The sequence below is a fragment of the Artemia sp. Qi Xiang Cuo genome, chromosome 21 (genome assembly GCF_049724085.1).
Source record: "Artemia sp. Qi Xiang Cuo chromosome 21, ASM4972408v1, whole genome shotgun sequence".
Taxonomy (NCBI): domain Eukaryota; kingdom Metazoa; phylum Arthropoda; class Branchiopoda; order Anostraca; family Artemiidae; genus Artemia; species Artemia sp. Qi Xiang Cuo.
The window spans coordinates 31,078,269-31,096,323 of record NC_142814.1 but is presented as its reverse complement, the minus strand read 5'-3'; the positions used below and the strand labels follow the sequence as shown (position 1 = coordinate 31,096,323).

The 18,055-nt window shown below is 35.3% G+C and overlaps 1 protein-coding gene across 2 annotated transcripts in view; it reads right to left on the bottom strand.

Moving 5' to 3' along the window:
• Positions 1-18,055, bottom strand: part of LOC148939447 (GPI ethanolamine phosphate transferase 3, catalytic subunit-like) — an 83,635-nt gene continuing 65,580 nt past the window's right edge. For both annotated transcript variants that reach the window (XM_089106532.1, XM_089106533.1), the window contains exon 10: positions 1-2,269. In XM_089106532.1, coding sequence (XP_088962658.1) covers positions 2,096-2,269 — 174 coding nt within the window. In that variant the 3' untranslated portion in view covers positions 1-2,095. The remainder of the gene's footprint in view (positions 2,270-18,055) is intronic.

Below are 18,055 nucleotides of genomic sequence, written 5' to 3'. Positions count from 1 at the left end.
TGCCAACATGGACAAGTAACTCTTTTCTATAGAGAAAGTATCAATTGATAAACACAGATGGGCTTATTGAGAAGCGTATTCGTGATTTTTCTACTGAATTCTAGGAGTCTTCCCATCTCTGATCATTTTTGTTAGTCCCGTTTTTGTAATTGTCGAAATATGTTTTTCTTTCTGTCGTTTCTTTTTTCTTTTTCTTGATTTTTACTTTGTCTTTTCTGGTTCCTCCTCAGTCTTTTTGTGGCTGGTTATAGATAAAATGATGATAACGATGATCATTAATTTCCTAATAGCGCATAAAAGTACAGCGAAGGTATAGAAATTTTTCGTTGCGCACGCGCGACAGAGTAGCCAAGGAGAAACGCGCTACACATGATATGTCCCAGAACTCTTCACTGGAAAAACTGGGAACGTGCATGACTGTATATATGCCTAGTCTGTGGGTCAGATGATACTCAGGCAAATTAATAAATATAAATAAATATGACAAGAATTCTAACAATGAGAAATAATGGAGGTCAAATGAACGATTCATCTCGTGAGATTTCACGCTGAGGAGACTTTGATTATACCAGAATTGTAAAACCTATAGCACGATAGAAATATATGGAAAAAGGCACAAGCTATCACAATATGACACAAATACAGCTGAAAAAAACAATGCGGGATAACATCATTTAAATTAAGATTTCCACTGTCATTTCCGTTCCCTCAAAATCATCTAACTGAATCTAATCACCTAATGACAAGACAATTTTATTTAAAGCCAAATCCACAACATACATCTAAATCATATTTTCTATAAGCATAATTTTAATCGATCATGTTCAATAATCCCAGAACTTTTTTTTTTTTTTTTAGTTTAAAAAAACACGTTCTGTGCGGCTTCTGGACTCCCTCTTTTTCTGTAATTAGTTGTAGCATCATTTCTCAGTAGCTATAAAGCAGGGATCTTTTTCCAGCTTCAGGACAATATTGAACAAAGCGCTAAATATATATCCTAAAGACCTAATGCTACCCAAATTTCTAATTCAAAGCTGTTTTCCATTGTTCTTGGAATTCTAAAACTATAAATCTATACAAATGGCATCCTCCGTTAAAACATTCTGGGATAAAAAACAAACTCGGATAACATAACAAATAACAAGTGTAGTGTGAACAAGCAGAATACCAGCATCCTCAAAGACCTAATTTCCACAACTTTAAACTATGTTGAACAAAATGGCTATCTCAAAATTTTGATTGGATGTGTTTGGGGAAATGGTGGGCGTAAGAGGGGTGTTAGTTGCCCTCCAATCACTTTCTACTATTTAAAAGGGAACTAGACCTTTCAATCCTTTTTTTCCTAAGGGAAAGGCTCCAAAGGGAAACAAAGTATAACAGACTTTCACAAATTGATCTTCTTTTAATGCTGACAATAAAATAGGACATATTTTTCTAAAAGCTATAAATCTATCTATAAATCTTCTAAAACTATAAATCTATACAAATGGCATCCTTTGTAAAAATATACTGGGATAACAAACAAACTCTGCATACAAGAACTGTAGTGTGAACAAGCAGAATACGATTTTTTACTTGCTTTTTTCTTCCTAAGGGAAAGGCTCCAAAGGGAAACAAAGTATAACAGACTTTCCCAAATTGATCTTTTAATGCTGACAATAAAACAGGACATGTTTTTCTCAAAGCTAACAATTAGATAATGCTTGCATAAAACATTTCTTAAAAACTGGAATTGCCTTTTGAATCTTCCTTGCACAGATTTCTTTCAGTGTGTAATTAATACCTAACCTCATAAACTTCACATATTTACAATAGAAACTAAAAGCACAATTGTTTCACTGTTAAAAAAAGCAGGAAAATATAAAACTTAAAGTTCTTTTTTGGTTGAAATTCAGAACTTTATGTCCCTACAGGTAAAGACTACCCTAAACTAACATAATTAAAATTTTAAATTGTTTGTATTCGGCCAAATGGAATGAGAAAATGATAAGAAAGCTTAAACTATTACTAAGACATTTGTCACACTCTAACGACCTGAACAGTCCATCATAAAAGCAATGTAGGCCTACTTACATGAAACACATAAAACTAATTTTTATTTCATAAGCCTTTTTCTGTTGATTTCAACGAGCTGCAGGAAAGAGCCAGCTAAGCAGAAAACCATGGATATCAGTGTTGCCAGCCCTTCAAATATGAAACGAGGAGCGAAAATTTTCCAAGTCATCAGATGCCGCCGAAGAATGAAACATGAAACCATGGAACATGAAAGCTAAAAATAGAAACATGATAATTATTGTAGCACATTTCAGCAACAAATCTCACGACGAAAAAACTACATTGTATTGACATACCCAGCAGCAAAGCAGCAAAGTACGTGTCTGATTCTGTTTTTTTCTTTACTTAAAATGTAAGTTATTCTTCACAGAAGTCACCCAGTGGATCTTTGTTCACTTTGGCGCTGTACACTGTTTATTTTGTCCAATGGGTCCTAGTGCAAATGTACATTTAGTCCAGAAAAAACACGGAGATTGACAATGAATGTCATTTAGACACCAAATATTGTAGCAGTACAAAATCCACCCGACACAACTGCTGTACCGTGAGTGAAATATGATATATTTAAAATACAAAAAAATAAAGTTCCTTCCCTTCTAAAGATAATTCCGACTTCCTCTAATTAAGTTTAAATCTAGTTTCAAAAAAAAGAGAAGTCCTTAATCAGCAAAGAGAAAAATTGCATTTTAACTTCAGTCAAACAATGACGCTAGACGGTTTTAAATTTCGCTAAGATCTTTGGCAATAAGAGAAATGATAGATAGAATGTTTCGCAGGAAGCCTAAGCTATAAGAGTGTGTGAACGTTGGAATCATCGAAATATTTAAAACAAAATTATTGGACAAATAGTTCACATAATGTAGTGAGTTCGCTAACATAATTACAGGTAGCGGCCCTCCACACGAGTTGGGCCAATTGTGAATTAGCTTCTAGGCACAGAAGCAGGACTTAATTTGATATAGTGAAGAAAAGTGTTTTTCGCGGGATAATTATGGTCATTATTATTCGGGCATTCATAGAGGAGAATTATATTGGCATTGAGGCATTGCGATTCAAATTATTATGCAGTCATTGTAGAGACTTGGTTATTATTTGCCGTCAATTGAAGTGAGCCCTGTTGTACACCAAAATGTAAGTTACAATAAATCTATTGCTTTTTACCTGTGTTTATTTTATTTTATGTGTCTGTATCTAGCCACACGACAGGTAATTAGTTCGAATGTCTCCAAGGTACGTTCCCAGGATTCTGATATCCAGATAGCTCGAGGAAAAGAGGTTACATTTATATGGCTACTCATTTTATTTTCTTTCAATAATAGAGGGTGGTATGATCATAAATTTACTTCACTCTCCATTACTGTGGCGCATGCCTTAATGGCAAAATATTTGGCGCCGTAAGCGGCGCTATCGGAGAACTTATAAGGTGTAAGTTTGCAGCTTTAAAGTACGATATTGGATTTGACGCGATCAATCTTTATCACCACAATTAAGCCCTGTGCCCAATAAAAGTTTATCGCTACAAATGGCGCGTCGGAAATTGGAGAAAATCATGCGAACTAATTACACTATAAACTTTGTAATTTAAATTCAATTATTGGAGAGATACAGACATATAAGTAAAGCGATCTGGCATATAACCGTTTAGCTACTACAGTAAAACCTTTAAAATATCTCATAGGATATATTAGCCTCACCGGAAATAGGTTAAGTGAAAAAATAAATTTATTTTGAGATATTCAAACGCAAAAAAAATATCAGAAGTTTTAGACGGACAATTAAAGGCGAAAAAGTTATTTGCAAAAAATGTAGAAATAGCAAAGTCTATTTCACAGCACAATGAACAATTGGATGTTGGCGAATTTAATATCAAATTGGCCCAGTTTGTAGAACTAACAGAAACAGAGCTAGAAACGTTAGTTGGCATGCTTCTATTAAGATTAAAAGGCCAGGCCTTAACCTTTCTAAAGCAGATTGAACGTACTAGAGGTGATGACGCCAACTTGCCAATAAATACGGTGGACAAATTGTTAACAGCATTTAAAGACAGATTTATCGAAACCAGTTCTACAAATAAATTAAAACACGGAATGGTATGCTTTGACCATTCACAAAACATAAGAGAATATCTTGATAATATACGGATTTCAGTAGAAGCAAAATACGGAAAAGATTCGGGAGAGCTATATGAAAAAGTCATATTACATACCTTTTTGCAAGGGCTACCCCCAAAACTATATAGAATGGTAATATCCAAAAATATTCAGACGTTGGATCTTGCAGTTCAGGAGGTAGAGCGATTGATCGAAGTTGATACGATGGTAGCTAATCACAGTAAAGCAAAAATAAATAGCCTAGGCGAATCAAACGCAAATATGACCTTCAAGGGCGATCAGGCTTCTCCCAATTTCTTTTCTAGTGATAACTCCCCAGTGCCACAAATAAATAAAACACAAGAACCCGCTAGGCAGAAAACAGTTCGTTATCAGCCCGTCAAATAGTTCAGTTATGAAAATGACCCTAAAAAACTAAGACGCTATATTTGTAATCGTGTTGGGCATATGGCGAGAGCGTGCCGTTATTTTCCCAATCGAATACCAAGAGTTGCCCTCGGTAGTACGCAAAATTATGGCAACCATTTGTTCGGAAGAACAAATTTTAGCGCCGGCGGTGCACTAGGCTATAACCAGGGAAGATTGCGCCAATCAGTACCTTACAACGCGTACCAACCAAATTTGTACAACCCTCCCCGCAATAGACAAATTAATTACCGATTTGAAAACCCAAATACTCTCCAAACCCAATATAATGCGAGAATGCTATATAGAAATCACAAAAATTTGCCGACGGGAAATGAAAACTTTTCAAGCCAGCGGCATTGGCAGTCAGCGCCAGCAAGCGGCACTGACACAACACATCCAAGTTACCATAATAATACATGGCGAAGGCAGACAGATGTAAATCAGTTAGATGCACCTAAGGACCCGCATATGTTTGAATATCTACTGCAGGCACAGACACATGAAATAAATCGTCACGAAAATATCTCAGGCACCCCAGAAACAAAAATTGGACCCAAAGGGTGCCGAAAATATTTAATAGGTTCAAGCTCATAGTAGTACCGTCTTGTAGTAATAGTATTAACAAGTTACCTATATTTAATGATGTTTGTGTAGCAAACGTTTACTTTAAGGCTTTAGTTGACAGTGGTGCCACGGTTAATATCATAAGCTCATGCGTATTTAATATGTTGACTCCGCATATTAGGCAACAAAGAAATTTTAATAATCCCAATTTAACTAGCGTGACAGGACATCAATTGGATACAAAAGGTTTAATTCGCCTTAATGTAAAAAGGGATAACAGAATCTTTCCGACAAATTTTAGAGTATGCGATAGCTTTCAGTACGAAGCCATTATTTGCACAAATTTTTAAGGTCTAATAGAGTACTATTAGACGTGGCTAACCAAAGGTTTGTTTGCCCGACTAAAGTAGGGGAAGAAATTTCTACCTTTAGAAATTGTAACAGAGGTTACGAATTGAACGTAACAGTAAATAAAATTTCTGGTGGCATAATCAGAAATTTGTTCAATTATTCTGAGAGACATTGCAGAGATGAAGTAAATTTAAATAATAAGTGTATTAAATCTGCAAAAATAAAAATAGGAGACATACAACACCATAGGTCAAACAAAATTAAGAAAAAAGCGGAATTATTGAAAATCTTAGGAAAGCCCAATTTTACATCACATGGTTCCACAATGACGCTACAGCGAGCCAGTTTGAATCCTATAGACACTGAAAATAAAGATATATATTACGGATTCGCGATAAGGAAAACAAAAGTCCCTCCCAAACCATTCAAAGAATTCAAATATCACAGATGATAGAACCAGTGGATAGCAAATCTGAAATATGGTTTGCGACCCCATCTGAAATTCCCGAAAATCTGCAATGCGAGGAACAGATTATATCTTACGACAAAGGAGAAGGTTTTACTTGAGTAACTAATAACCACGAAAATGATACAATTACAATAAAAAGGGGACGTGTTTAGTTCAAATCCAAGTTATCTCGCAAAATGATTTAAATAGATGGGAGAATTCCAAAAGAAACCTAGTTAGCGGCATTAAAACCTCAAATAAAAAATATCCTCTATCTAGATCGCAGTTTCCAAAAAAATTTATTATGGATCTTATTACGGACTTGGAACTTAAGAAAAAATCATGCGAATTATTATGGAATTTTAAAGATGTATTTTCCGCATCTGAAGATAACATCGGACTGATACCGTTTTATGAACACTCAATTTTAACGACTGGTAACCCCGTAGCAAAACAGCCATATCGTGTGCCGTATAAGCACAAAGACTGGTTAAAAAATAAAATCCATGAATTAAAAAAAAATGAAATTATACGCCCCAGTATAAGTCCGTATGGTGCACCAGTGATCTTTGTACCCAAAATAGAATGGTGATCTTAGACTTGTTGTATATTAAAGATCCCTTAACAAACAAGTAGTTAGCGATAAATTTCCTTTACCAAGAATAGATGAAATTCTGGACTCCATTTCAAGCAAAAATAAAATCTTTACTTCTTTGGACCTTACACAAGGCTACCACCAAGTGAAAATAGCCGAAAAAGATGTCCACAAAACTGCATTTTCAACAGCTGAATATGAATATTTAAGAGTACCTTTTGGACTTAAGACAAGTTCAAGCGCGCTATGTAGACCATTATTACATCTATTAAGAGGATTAAAGAATATCATTCATTTTGTTGATGATGTCATATGCGTGGGAGAAAACACTGAACAACACTTAGCAACATTAGCTAAGGTGTTCGAGAAATTCAGACAGGGTAATTTAAAATACCGGCCTGAAAAAGTAAATTTATTTCCACCAAAAATTAAATTTTTCGGAGTAGTAGTGACACAAGGAGAGATATCGCCAGACCCAGATAAAATAAAATGTGTTGAAAACCTCAAACCCCCAAGAACTACGAAAGAATTAAGAGGAATTTTAGGTCTTACTGGCTACTTTAGAAAATTCGTGCGCAATTACGCCCAAATTGCGAAACCCCTCACGGAATTAACTAAAGGGAACTCCCAAAATATTACCTGGTCCCAGGAAGCTCAAACTTCCCTAGACCATCTCAAAAAGGCACTCACTTCTGACCCAATATTATCACTTCCTGATTTCGAAAACGGACAATTCGTGGTCACAACCGACGCTAGTTCAAAGGGCATTGGCGCTATTCTTTCGCAAATAATCCCGGTAGAAAACCTTAGTCCTCTAGAGGGAACGCCTAAACAAAAAAAAATAGAAAAGGTCATATGCTATTCGAGTAGAACCTTATAAATAGGCGAAAGTAGTTATGCCGCCACAAACATAGAATTATTATCTATAATCTACTACTTGCACATATTTAGACACTATTTAATCGGTAGAAAATTTAGGCTACGATCAGACCATAAAATCTTGCAGTACCTGCGCACATTTAAAAACCCCACGGGCATTCTAGACAAAAGAATTATTAAAATTAAAGACCTAGATTATGAATTTGAATATTTAAAAGGCAAACAAAATATACCTTATGAATTTGAGTAGACACCCAGAAAATATGTTTTTAGAGAATAAGAAAAATTATGTTAACGCTATCAATGCTATAAGCCAGCGTTGATGTAAGAAGAGTAAAGTCAAGCACACAGAAAAAGAATATAAGACTAACTACTGTCCCTTGTCTTTATAAAATATAAAAAGAAAGCAAAAAAAGGACGAAATGTGTGTAGAACTAATCAATTGTGTCGTAAATGACGATGCGCTGCAAGATAAATTAAAAAGTCTAATAAAAGAGATAGATAATTTTCGCTATGATCATGATAAAGAAATACTATGTAGAATCGTGACTGCTGAGACAAATAGAAACCAAACCTCAATAATACCTGTATTACCACAAAACTTAATAATACTTGCATTCGAATATCTTCATTCAGATATAGGTGGACATTTAGGAGTAACGAAAACTTTCCATAAATTAAAACAATATGTTTACGTGCCGTCGGGAATAACAAAACTTAAAGAATTTGTAAGTACGTGCGAAGCGTGTAACTTAAGAAAAAAAACCCAAGCTTATCCTAATCCTCCAATGGGAAGAGTACCGGTAGCGAGATTCCCCTTTGATATTGTCTCATTTGACTTATATGGAACAAGCGGAGGCTTGCCTGTTTCCAACAGAGGCCATACTTGCATTCTTTCAGTTATAGACCATTTTTCCGGATTTACTTTTGCAAAAGCATTAAAGAATCAAAACGCTTACGCCACAAGTAAGGCGTTAGTGAAATTATTTTTAAAATTTGGCATTCCAAATAAGGTTTTAAGCGACAGCGGAAGCAATTTTGTTTCAAAAGTAACAAAAGACTTAATGAGTTTTCTTAAAATAGAGAAAATGGTGACAACTCCGTATCACCCACAAGCTAATGGTAAAATAGAAAATAGGCATAAAATATTTTCTCGTTATTGAATCTCGGCAGTATTATAATAACTCGGAGGATTACAAACAAGAATTCATAAATAGGATGAGGAAAACTTATAAAATAGTTAAGGAAGAGTTGGAAAAATGTAAAATAAACCAAGAGCTAAGAAACCAACCCAAAGTCAAGGGGAGCATAGATTTCAAAATAGGAGACTGCGTCTACCTAAAGAACGAGGCAAAAAAACGGAAGGCAAAAAACTTTCCAACAAATATTCTGGACCATACAGAATAGTCAAAAAGTACGATAACGATTATAGTTTTAAAATGGTGAACCCCGATAGTGGAAGAACATACAAAGCACATGTTAGCCGAAAATGAGCCCCCTCGTCTACTGAGCCGAAAGATGGGTACCACGTCCCTCGTCTACTGATTCGTCAGATGCCGAAAATGAGCCCCCTAAATCAAGATTGGCAGAGCTAAGACCCTTTAATTTCAAGCAAGACTATTTCGAGAATGAGAGCGATGAGGAAAATTTCGAAGAATTTTTAGCTATGAAAAATCTAGTTATTCCCAAGAGAAAATCCCTAATACCAGAGAGAGTAAAAACTCCAAAAGATCCAAAAAGTTCATCATAGGAGAGCGCGGGAGAATTAGATTATACGATATCTCCCAAAACCCAAGTGTTCCCTAATAAAATTTCGACCCCTTGTTCCCCCAAAAGATTTCCAGATGACATGGTTTCCCCTACAACACCAATAAAAAGGCCCCTGTCATTGCAGGGAGAATTGAACAGAGCTGTAGAAAATCCGGGTATTACTGTAAAGAAAACTCCGCCCAAAGATTCAACTAAAACAAATCTGCGAGAAGCTATGGATTTAATAAATTTCCCAATAAAAAAGAGTGAAAGTACATTGTCTAAGAATAAAACTCCCAAGAATGACCAGCAAGGACAATATCATGATATAACTGTGTCCAAGGTCAAACCTAAACAATGGACTTCATGGAGGGAAACACTAGTGCAAAGAATGCCCCACCCCTCTGAAGACATGGCATTTAAACAGTGGAGGAACCCCGCAAAAACTTTTGATTCCCCTCAAAGCTCTCAAGAATCTTTTAAATCTCCAGAGCTGAAAACTCAAAGCGAGGCCTTAGAGAATAAACCTTCTACTTCCAGAGGAGTAAAAATTTACGAAGGAAGGGCAGGTGATACCTCAAAAAGTGCCACCTCTAAAAATTCTAATGTGGATTCGTCGGAAATCAGTTCCAAAGAGTCTGGCGGTGAATCAGAACATATAGTAGTTACAGAAACAGGGAAATCAAAACCGACTTCAGCGGCTGCGCACGCGAAAGAAACATAATTAAAAGGGCAAGAATTTTTGAAAAACAATTCAAAAAAATTGATTTTATTTCGTTAACAAAACCTAAAAAGAAAAAACCGCAAGAAACAGAACAAAAAGTAACGACACAGTCAGGTAGAACGGTTAAGAAACCGGACAGATTAAAATACCCATAAAAATACAAAAAAAAGATTTTAATGGATAGGCGTCAAAAAGGAATAATAATTTTTTTAAAAATTTTAATTTACGAGTAAAAATCATACAATTATAAAAAATGCTATAGAAAAATTTTGTTCAACATATATCATGGCTTCGCATGAATCAAAATTGTCTGATACCGTCTGTTTAACACAAATCAGTTTCGGAAAATAAATTCTAATAAGAAATTTGCATAAAATTAATTCGAATAATTTCCTTTTATATAAAATGTCTACCCATACCATTCTAGTACGACGTACCCAGTCTAACTGAAAGAAGACTCATTAGAAAGCAATAAGTGAAAAATATTTATACATATTAGAAATGATTTTTGGTTATTTTCTGTTCCAAGAGAAACTGTTGGAACCATGTCTTGTTATAATAATACAGAAAGAATAAATCCAAGTTACAGGACGGAATTACTGTTACAAGATGAGGGAACGATAACCATAAAACAAGGATGTCGACTTGTAACTAAAGAGTCAACTGTTCGAACACCATTAATTACCACGAGCGCAAATGTAATAACTCCTAAAATCATCAATTTTGAGGCAATTAACCTGTCATACACTATTCCCAATATAGAGAGTGAGGAAATGAAAACCTCAAAATAGATAAAAATAAAGGGACAGTAAAGCTTACAAAAATAAGAGAAGCATTAGACTCCCAGATTCCCCTATTTACAAACGAGGACCAGAGATTAAAGTATGTGGATAATAGATACGGATTATTCTCAACCAATTGCTGGTGGAGCATACTACTGACTGTATTCTTCGTGTTCGTGACTTTCCTGACCATAAGAACCTTATTGAGTTTTCATCATGGAAAAATCCTGAGACTAAGAAGGTGAAAACCAAGAGAAGAACACGGGGACACGGCTGAAATGCAGAGGTTAAACCCGGAACCCCATGAGAACGTCTGAGCCAAGAAAAAGGAAAGATATTAGAAAACGAGTGGGTATAGAGGTCTCCACTCTTCCTTGCTATGTCTTGTTCCCTCATTGTAGCGTCGTTTACGTAAAACCGTGCCGTTACGACGCTGTAAAGTGCGTTTCTTAAACAGCACGGACGTGCGTGAACAATGCAGGCATGAAAAATGTTGTAAAATTATACCTCAAACTGAATAATGTAGAGTAACTTATTTTTAAAGAATTTTTTTAAATCTAAGGGAGAATTTAATAAGTATTGAAGAATTAAATAAGCTTTTTATCGTTGTTTCCTTTCTCAAAACAAATTTTAAGACATCTCTGTTTTAGATTTCCCAATGGGAATTATACGCATATGAAACCAACATGATAATAATGTCGTTTTATTATAACTAATGTATGTAGTAATATCAGTCTATCTTTTTATATTATCTTTTAGGGTAATCTTCACCCTAAAATGCACCCAATCGTATTGTTTATTATGTATTAAAACTATTTGATTTTAAATAACGTGTGATTCTGCCTCGTTATTTTTATTATAGGAATTGGTTTGAGATGTTGCAAATTGATCATTAAAATGATTTTTCCAGTGCAGATACCACATAGTACCATTTGTTTTTATCTTTCCTCAACCAACGAAGAGTACACACCATAGTCTCCAGCCAATTTTCATCCCAGCTACGTCTACGAAAATTACAGTTACCTTTTGATCGTTGTTTCCTCGACCATGAACCATAATACGTATCAGGTAACATTATATTTGAATCTCAGTATCCAGTGCGTTATCAAACTATATAATCACATAAATCCTGAGAACCCCATCGACCAGTACAAGATATAAGTACCTAAATATCACCCATGATAATCCTTATGGACACATGAACCATTTGACTGTATAGTTATGATATTTGATGATCCCAAAAATTATTTCTATGACGCAGATTCACGCGTCGAATCCCTTTCGACCATATCTCGGAATCCATCCTATCCCCTCTGTGTGGAAAGTTCATATCTCTGTTATCCCATAATATTACGAGATAATTTCTGAAAAATGGACCTGGAAACCAACCATTGAATTACAGAAGCCAAAATTAACCCCAGTGACTAACCCCTCAGTGACAATATACCCCTCCCACAAGTTAAAGACAATATGTTGAAGGAGTCACTATAGTTTGATGTCGACCTGTTCCAAATCCAAACTTCAATTCCCCTGTGATTAACCTAGGAATCACCGCAAAAGAGAACTATAATCTCTAAGTGCACGAATGAACAATTTTATATGAGAAATACATTCTCTATGTGCCTTAAAATATCCCAAAAATGATATGCTGAGAAGAAAATGAACGCACTCCCAGTGTTCAACCCCTTAATGATAAGGCACCCTATGAACTATCAAAAAGCAGGTGAGAATGAACTCTGACGGCACATTCCCACACCTGTAGTTAGAAGCATCATTTTCCAACTAACAATTAGAGAAAGCTCGTCGTGTGAACACAAGCATGCTCGAACTGTTTCATGACGAAACTATATTGTGAGTGCTTTAAAAAATTTTGCCAAGACAAAAGAAGTGAAGGACCATAATTTACAACAGGAGGATTGAGTACGCTAAAGAGACTCGAAGGTGATGAAATAGGTGTGAATTTACAGATGTTACATCTTAATAACTTTGATAACTCAAAAATACCAATATCCTATCATTAACGTTGCGTAGCAAATATCCCCAGTCATAGTGTTTTAATATTACCACTGAACATGGTAAACCAAATTTTGTGTGTTTTAAATTATTCTTGTATGTACTGCTAGATCCCTAGATAGAGTTAGCTGTAGCGTTGTCCTGCCATTCCTTTAATGTAGAATAAATAAAAAGAAGAATGCCCTATAGACAGCAAAATCAAAAAAAAAACTTGTAAAAAGTTAATTCTCAAACAAATCTTATGTAAAGGTAGAATAGCCCCAACCTTGTTGGAAATGTAAAAGTAATTAGTGTTAGATGTAAAAAGAAAAAAAAATCCTTAGTATAGTAAATAGGCTAGAACCATGAATAATCTTAGTCCGGAAGATGGATTTTAGATAAGGATGTAGAATAAAATAAGAAAAGTAATAGAGAATTTATTGCACTCCTGATTAAGCCAAAATAAAAATATGAAATACTACAATGTCAATCAAAATTATGCAGAATAAATAGTTAATAAATTGCGAACATTTCAAAAGCCCAAAGGCAAGCAAGTCCTAATGACGGGACGTCATTAAATAATGGGAAGGGTAATATGTACCGTGAGTAAAATATGATATATTTAAAATACAAAAAAATAAAGTTCCTTCCTTCTAAAGATAATTCCGACTTCCTCTAATTAAGTTTAAATCTAGTTTCAAAAAAAAGAGAAGTCCTTAATCAGCAAAGAGAAAAATTGCATTTTAACTTCAGTCAAACAATGACGCTAGAGGTTTTAAATTTCGCTAAGATCTTTGGCAATAAGAAAAATGATAGATAGAATGTTTCGCAGGAAGCCTAAGCTATAAGAGTGTGTGAACGTTGGAATCATCGAAATATTTAAAACAAAATTATTGGATAAATAGTTCACATAATGTAGTGAGTTCGCTAACATAGTTACAAGGTAGCGGCCCCCTCCACACGAGTTGGGCCAATTGTGAATTAGCTTCTGGCGCGCAGAAGCAGGATTAATTTGATATAGTGAAGAAAAGTGTTTTTCGCGGGATAATTATGGTCATTATTATTCGGGCATTCATAGAGGAGAATTATATTGGCATTGAGGCATTGCGATTCAATTTATTATGCAGTCATTGTAGAGACTTGGTTATTATTTGCCGTCAATTGAAGTGAGCCCTGTTGTACACCAAAATGTAAGTTACAATAAATCTATTGCTCTTCTATCTGTGTTTATTTTGTTTTATATGTCAGTATCTAGCCACACGACAGGTAATTAGTTCGTATGTCTCTAAGGTACGTTCCCAGGAATCTGACATCCAGATAGCTCGAGGAAAAGAGGTCACATTTATATGGCTACACATTTTATTTTCTCTCAATAATTGAGGGTGGCACGGTCATAAATTTACTTCACTCCCCAGTGCTGTGGCGCAGGCCTTGATGGCACAATATTTAGCGCTATAAGCGGCGCTATCGGAGAACTTATAAGGTGTAAGTTCGCAGCTTTAAAGTATGATATTAGATTTGACACGATCAATCTTTATCACCACAGTTAAGCCCTGTGCCCAATAAAAGTTTATCGCTACACTGCATGCACAAGGGCTTATACACAGGAATGAAGGCATATTGTTCAGCTAAATATTTTAATTAATGTTCTCATGTTCAACTTCCCAAATTTTATTGTCTTCTTTTCGTAAAACCTTTATGCCCTTAATGCTCTAATATAAAACATGGACAATTCAAAAGGTTGACGAAAATATGCTACACTTTTTTTCGGGGATTGCCTAGTATTTATTTTTCCTGCCCATGACCCACCAGGCATGCGCCCCACGCTGTGAATCACGGGTGTAAACAAGTTTAATATTTTCAATTCAATTCTGTTTTCAATTCTACTAATCCAAGTGGCTGCCCAACGAAAGACATAAAAGCACCTGATACTGGGCGACCACATATATAACAAACACTTAACAGACAAAACTCTTAACAAACGAATAAATAAAAAAAAATGGAAACTAATAATAATAAATTAACAACCAAATTATGACCAATCTCTAATTATAAAAAAAGAAAAAAAAAGAAAAAAAAACATCTATGAACCAAGACCCCAAAGAAAATTTATCATTTTCTTTTAAACAAACCAAGGTGCTCCTCCACCCGAATCCTCACTGGAAGATAAGTCCAAGCCTTAGGACCTATATATCTGACAGAAAAACCTGCTCTATTTCCACTCCTGTATTTAATGACTAGATTGTCAGCATTGCGGGTACTATAACTATGAAGTGATTTATTTTCTCTGTAAAAACCATGAAATACCTCAGGACTGATACATTTCCACTGATACGACTGATACAATTCTTCAGGACTGATACGAGAATATTCCTGCTTGGTAGTCACGAAGTTGCCCAACATTAAGCACTTTAAGTTTATTATAACATGCCTCAGTGTCATTGACTTTTTCTAAGTATCCACCAATAAGTCGTATAGCTTTGTTCTGAAGAATTTGTACTCGTTTAAAATTTGAATAAAAGCTGCTTGACCACAACACACATCCATATGAAATGTATGAATGGACTAAAGAATTATATAAAATTAATTAAATTTGTGGTGGTAAAAAATTCTTAAAATGTCGAATTGCTCCTTGTGCGATTTTCGTTGCAACAACATCACTATGTCGTTTACACGAAAGATTGTGATCCAGGTAGAAACCAAGGTATCGCGTTTCGTGCACTTGTTTCACTGGCTCCTTCGCAAACAAAATTTTTACATTAATGTCCAGGGGCTCACCTACTTTTGAATATAAAATAAAACTAGTTTTTGCAATATTAACAGCTTAAACTAGTAAAAATATAGAAACTTTTAAAACGTGATTAACCTTCAAAATCAAACTATATAAACACCGACTAGAAAATGTTAATACAGTGTCATCATCAAACGAGGTGAGACAGGAACCTGGCAGATAGAACCTCATCGTATAAACATATACCAAATACAGTAGATGACCAAGCACCGAGCCTTGTGGGACTCCACAAGCCACAGGAAATGGGACAGAAGCGACATCATCAATCATAACATTAATAAACCTACCATTCAAATAATTTTCAAACCATTTTAAGTATGATCCTTTTATGCCTATATATTCCAATCTTCGCAATAAAATACTAAAATCTACTGTATCAAAAGCTTTTTTAAAATCAAAGAATGCTGTTAGAGGATTTTCACCCCTTTCTAGACAATTATTTACGAAATCAGCGAGGTGAATAAAACCATGACTAGTAGAGTGGCCTCTCCGAAAATCAAACCGCGTCTCAGATAATAGGCCATGCTTCGTAAGATGAGCATAAAGGCGTTGTAAGATGACCATCAACGCGTCGGTAATTTGAGCTCTTTACTTGTTGTCACTTCATTTGCTTGTCATTCTTGCTAATAAAACGGTAACGGGGGTTCTGCAAAAGGTCCGAATGGTTGTCCGCCGGTGGGGCATGCGCCCCACGTTGGGAATTACGGCCCTAAAACATGGGCAATTCGAAAGGTTGACGAAAATATGCTAAATATTTGTTTCGGAAATTACATAATATTTGCTTAAGGTACTCATTTAAATGACCTTATGTCACACAATAAGATGTTGAAAAATATGGTCAATCCCACTTCTTGGGCTACAACGAAATAAAATGTCAAGTTTTATGGATGAACATGATCGGTTTTCGAAGATCGACCTTTTTGGAAATCTATCAGGAGACAAACGAAAATCAGGACGTCCTTGAATGGGCTGTGGAGAGGTCATAAGAAAGGATATAAGAGAATCGAAAGCTTCAGGAGAGGGAGTAAGGACTGATAACTTTTATCAGAGTGGAGTGAAGGAAAAGCATACGCATCTGTGTTGGCTTTAAGCGATTTGCTGGTATGATGAATTGCCAGTAGTAGTGGTAAAACCTCAGAAGCCTCTTATACACTCATTGGTTTCAGACATGACAATGTTAAAATAGCATAATCAGAGGAGCCGTTTAATAATTAGCCGAGAATCTTCGTTTAATTATCAGCCAAGAATTTGGATCCGGTTGTCATATAGGTGAATGATTTACCCCAGAGCGAAGTTTAGGTTATTTAGGTTGTTTTTACCGTCCAAAATAAAACATACACTATACAAAATAAATCTTTCGGGAATGGTGGTTTCAATATATTAACTTATACGGAAAGGTAAAATTGAATACTGTTGGGGCTTCCAGCCCCTTTTGTTTGTTTTTTCAGATAAATGACCTATTTTCCTTTTCGTAATTAAATTTGCTTACATTTGTCTATAATATAATTTTCAATTACAAGTCAAAGTCCCGTTGCTAAGCCAGTGGTGTTACAATAAGTAAACTTCCGGGATAAAATCTATTTCTGTCTTTCTGGACTTAGCCATTGATAGTTTATGGCATGGGTCGGCAACCCGCGGCCGGCGAGGCGTCTTGGTGCGGCCCGCAAGATCCGTGTCACAACACACCTGACGGACCATATTACACACCATATCAATACACAATGGAGTGTAAAAAGGGACCATGTAGCATTCTGCTATTTAGAATTCTTGGAAAAATCCGTAAACACCATCTATGTTAGTAAGTTTGATGTTCAACCACCCAGATCGGTTATTTTGGTACTTTACAATTTTTGTTTCATAGTAAATCTACCTCAAAGCGTGGTAAATACCCCCCCCCCCAAAAAAAAATGCCTTTAGATTTTCTTTTTTTTTTTTTTTTTTGTTCAATAAAATTTAGTATTTGTGGTACAAAATGAAAGCCAAATTATCTGGTCATGGTATGTGGCCATCTTGTAGCAAAATATTTAGAAGAAAAAACAACGCTTGATTCTGAAGATGGGTGTCATCCAGTATAGTGATAGTGGGACAGAAAAAAATAGTACACACTTGGCCTATTCCAGTGTGTACCAGATGACGCCCATCTACAAAATCAAGGGTAATTTTTTCGTCTAAAATTAATTTTCATCAAAAGGGTTTAAGTATATCGAGGTTGTCAAAGGAGCATAGATACAATGTCTCAGGAACAGAATAAGGTATTAAGTATGAATTTTCAAGGACAATAGAGGGAGACTAAAACTAAGCCAAAAGCTACAATACATATCAAATATGGATGTTGGATGTAGCCTATCTGCAATCTCAGATGGCTAGGGACATTAAGGTGATATTACATTGTATATTGAATAAAATCAAAATGCATTCTATGCATACACGTTGTCAAAAAGGCATATGAACAATATCTGAGAGAAAGTATTTTCATGCGGATTGAAATAATAGTTCTTAGCTGAATTTTGAAATAATGTCGGTCAGAGATAATACAGATACGAAACGAAGAAATATAGACTGTAAGATACCGGGCTATTTATGGAGTAGAAGTTCGGACATAGATC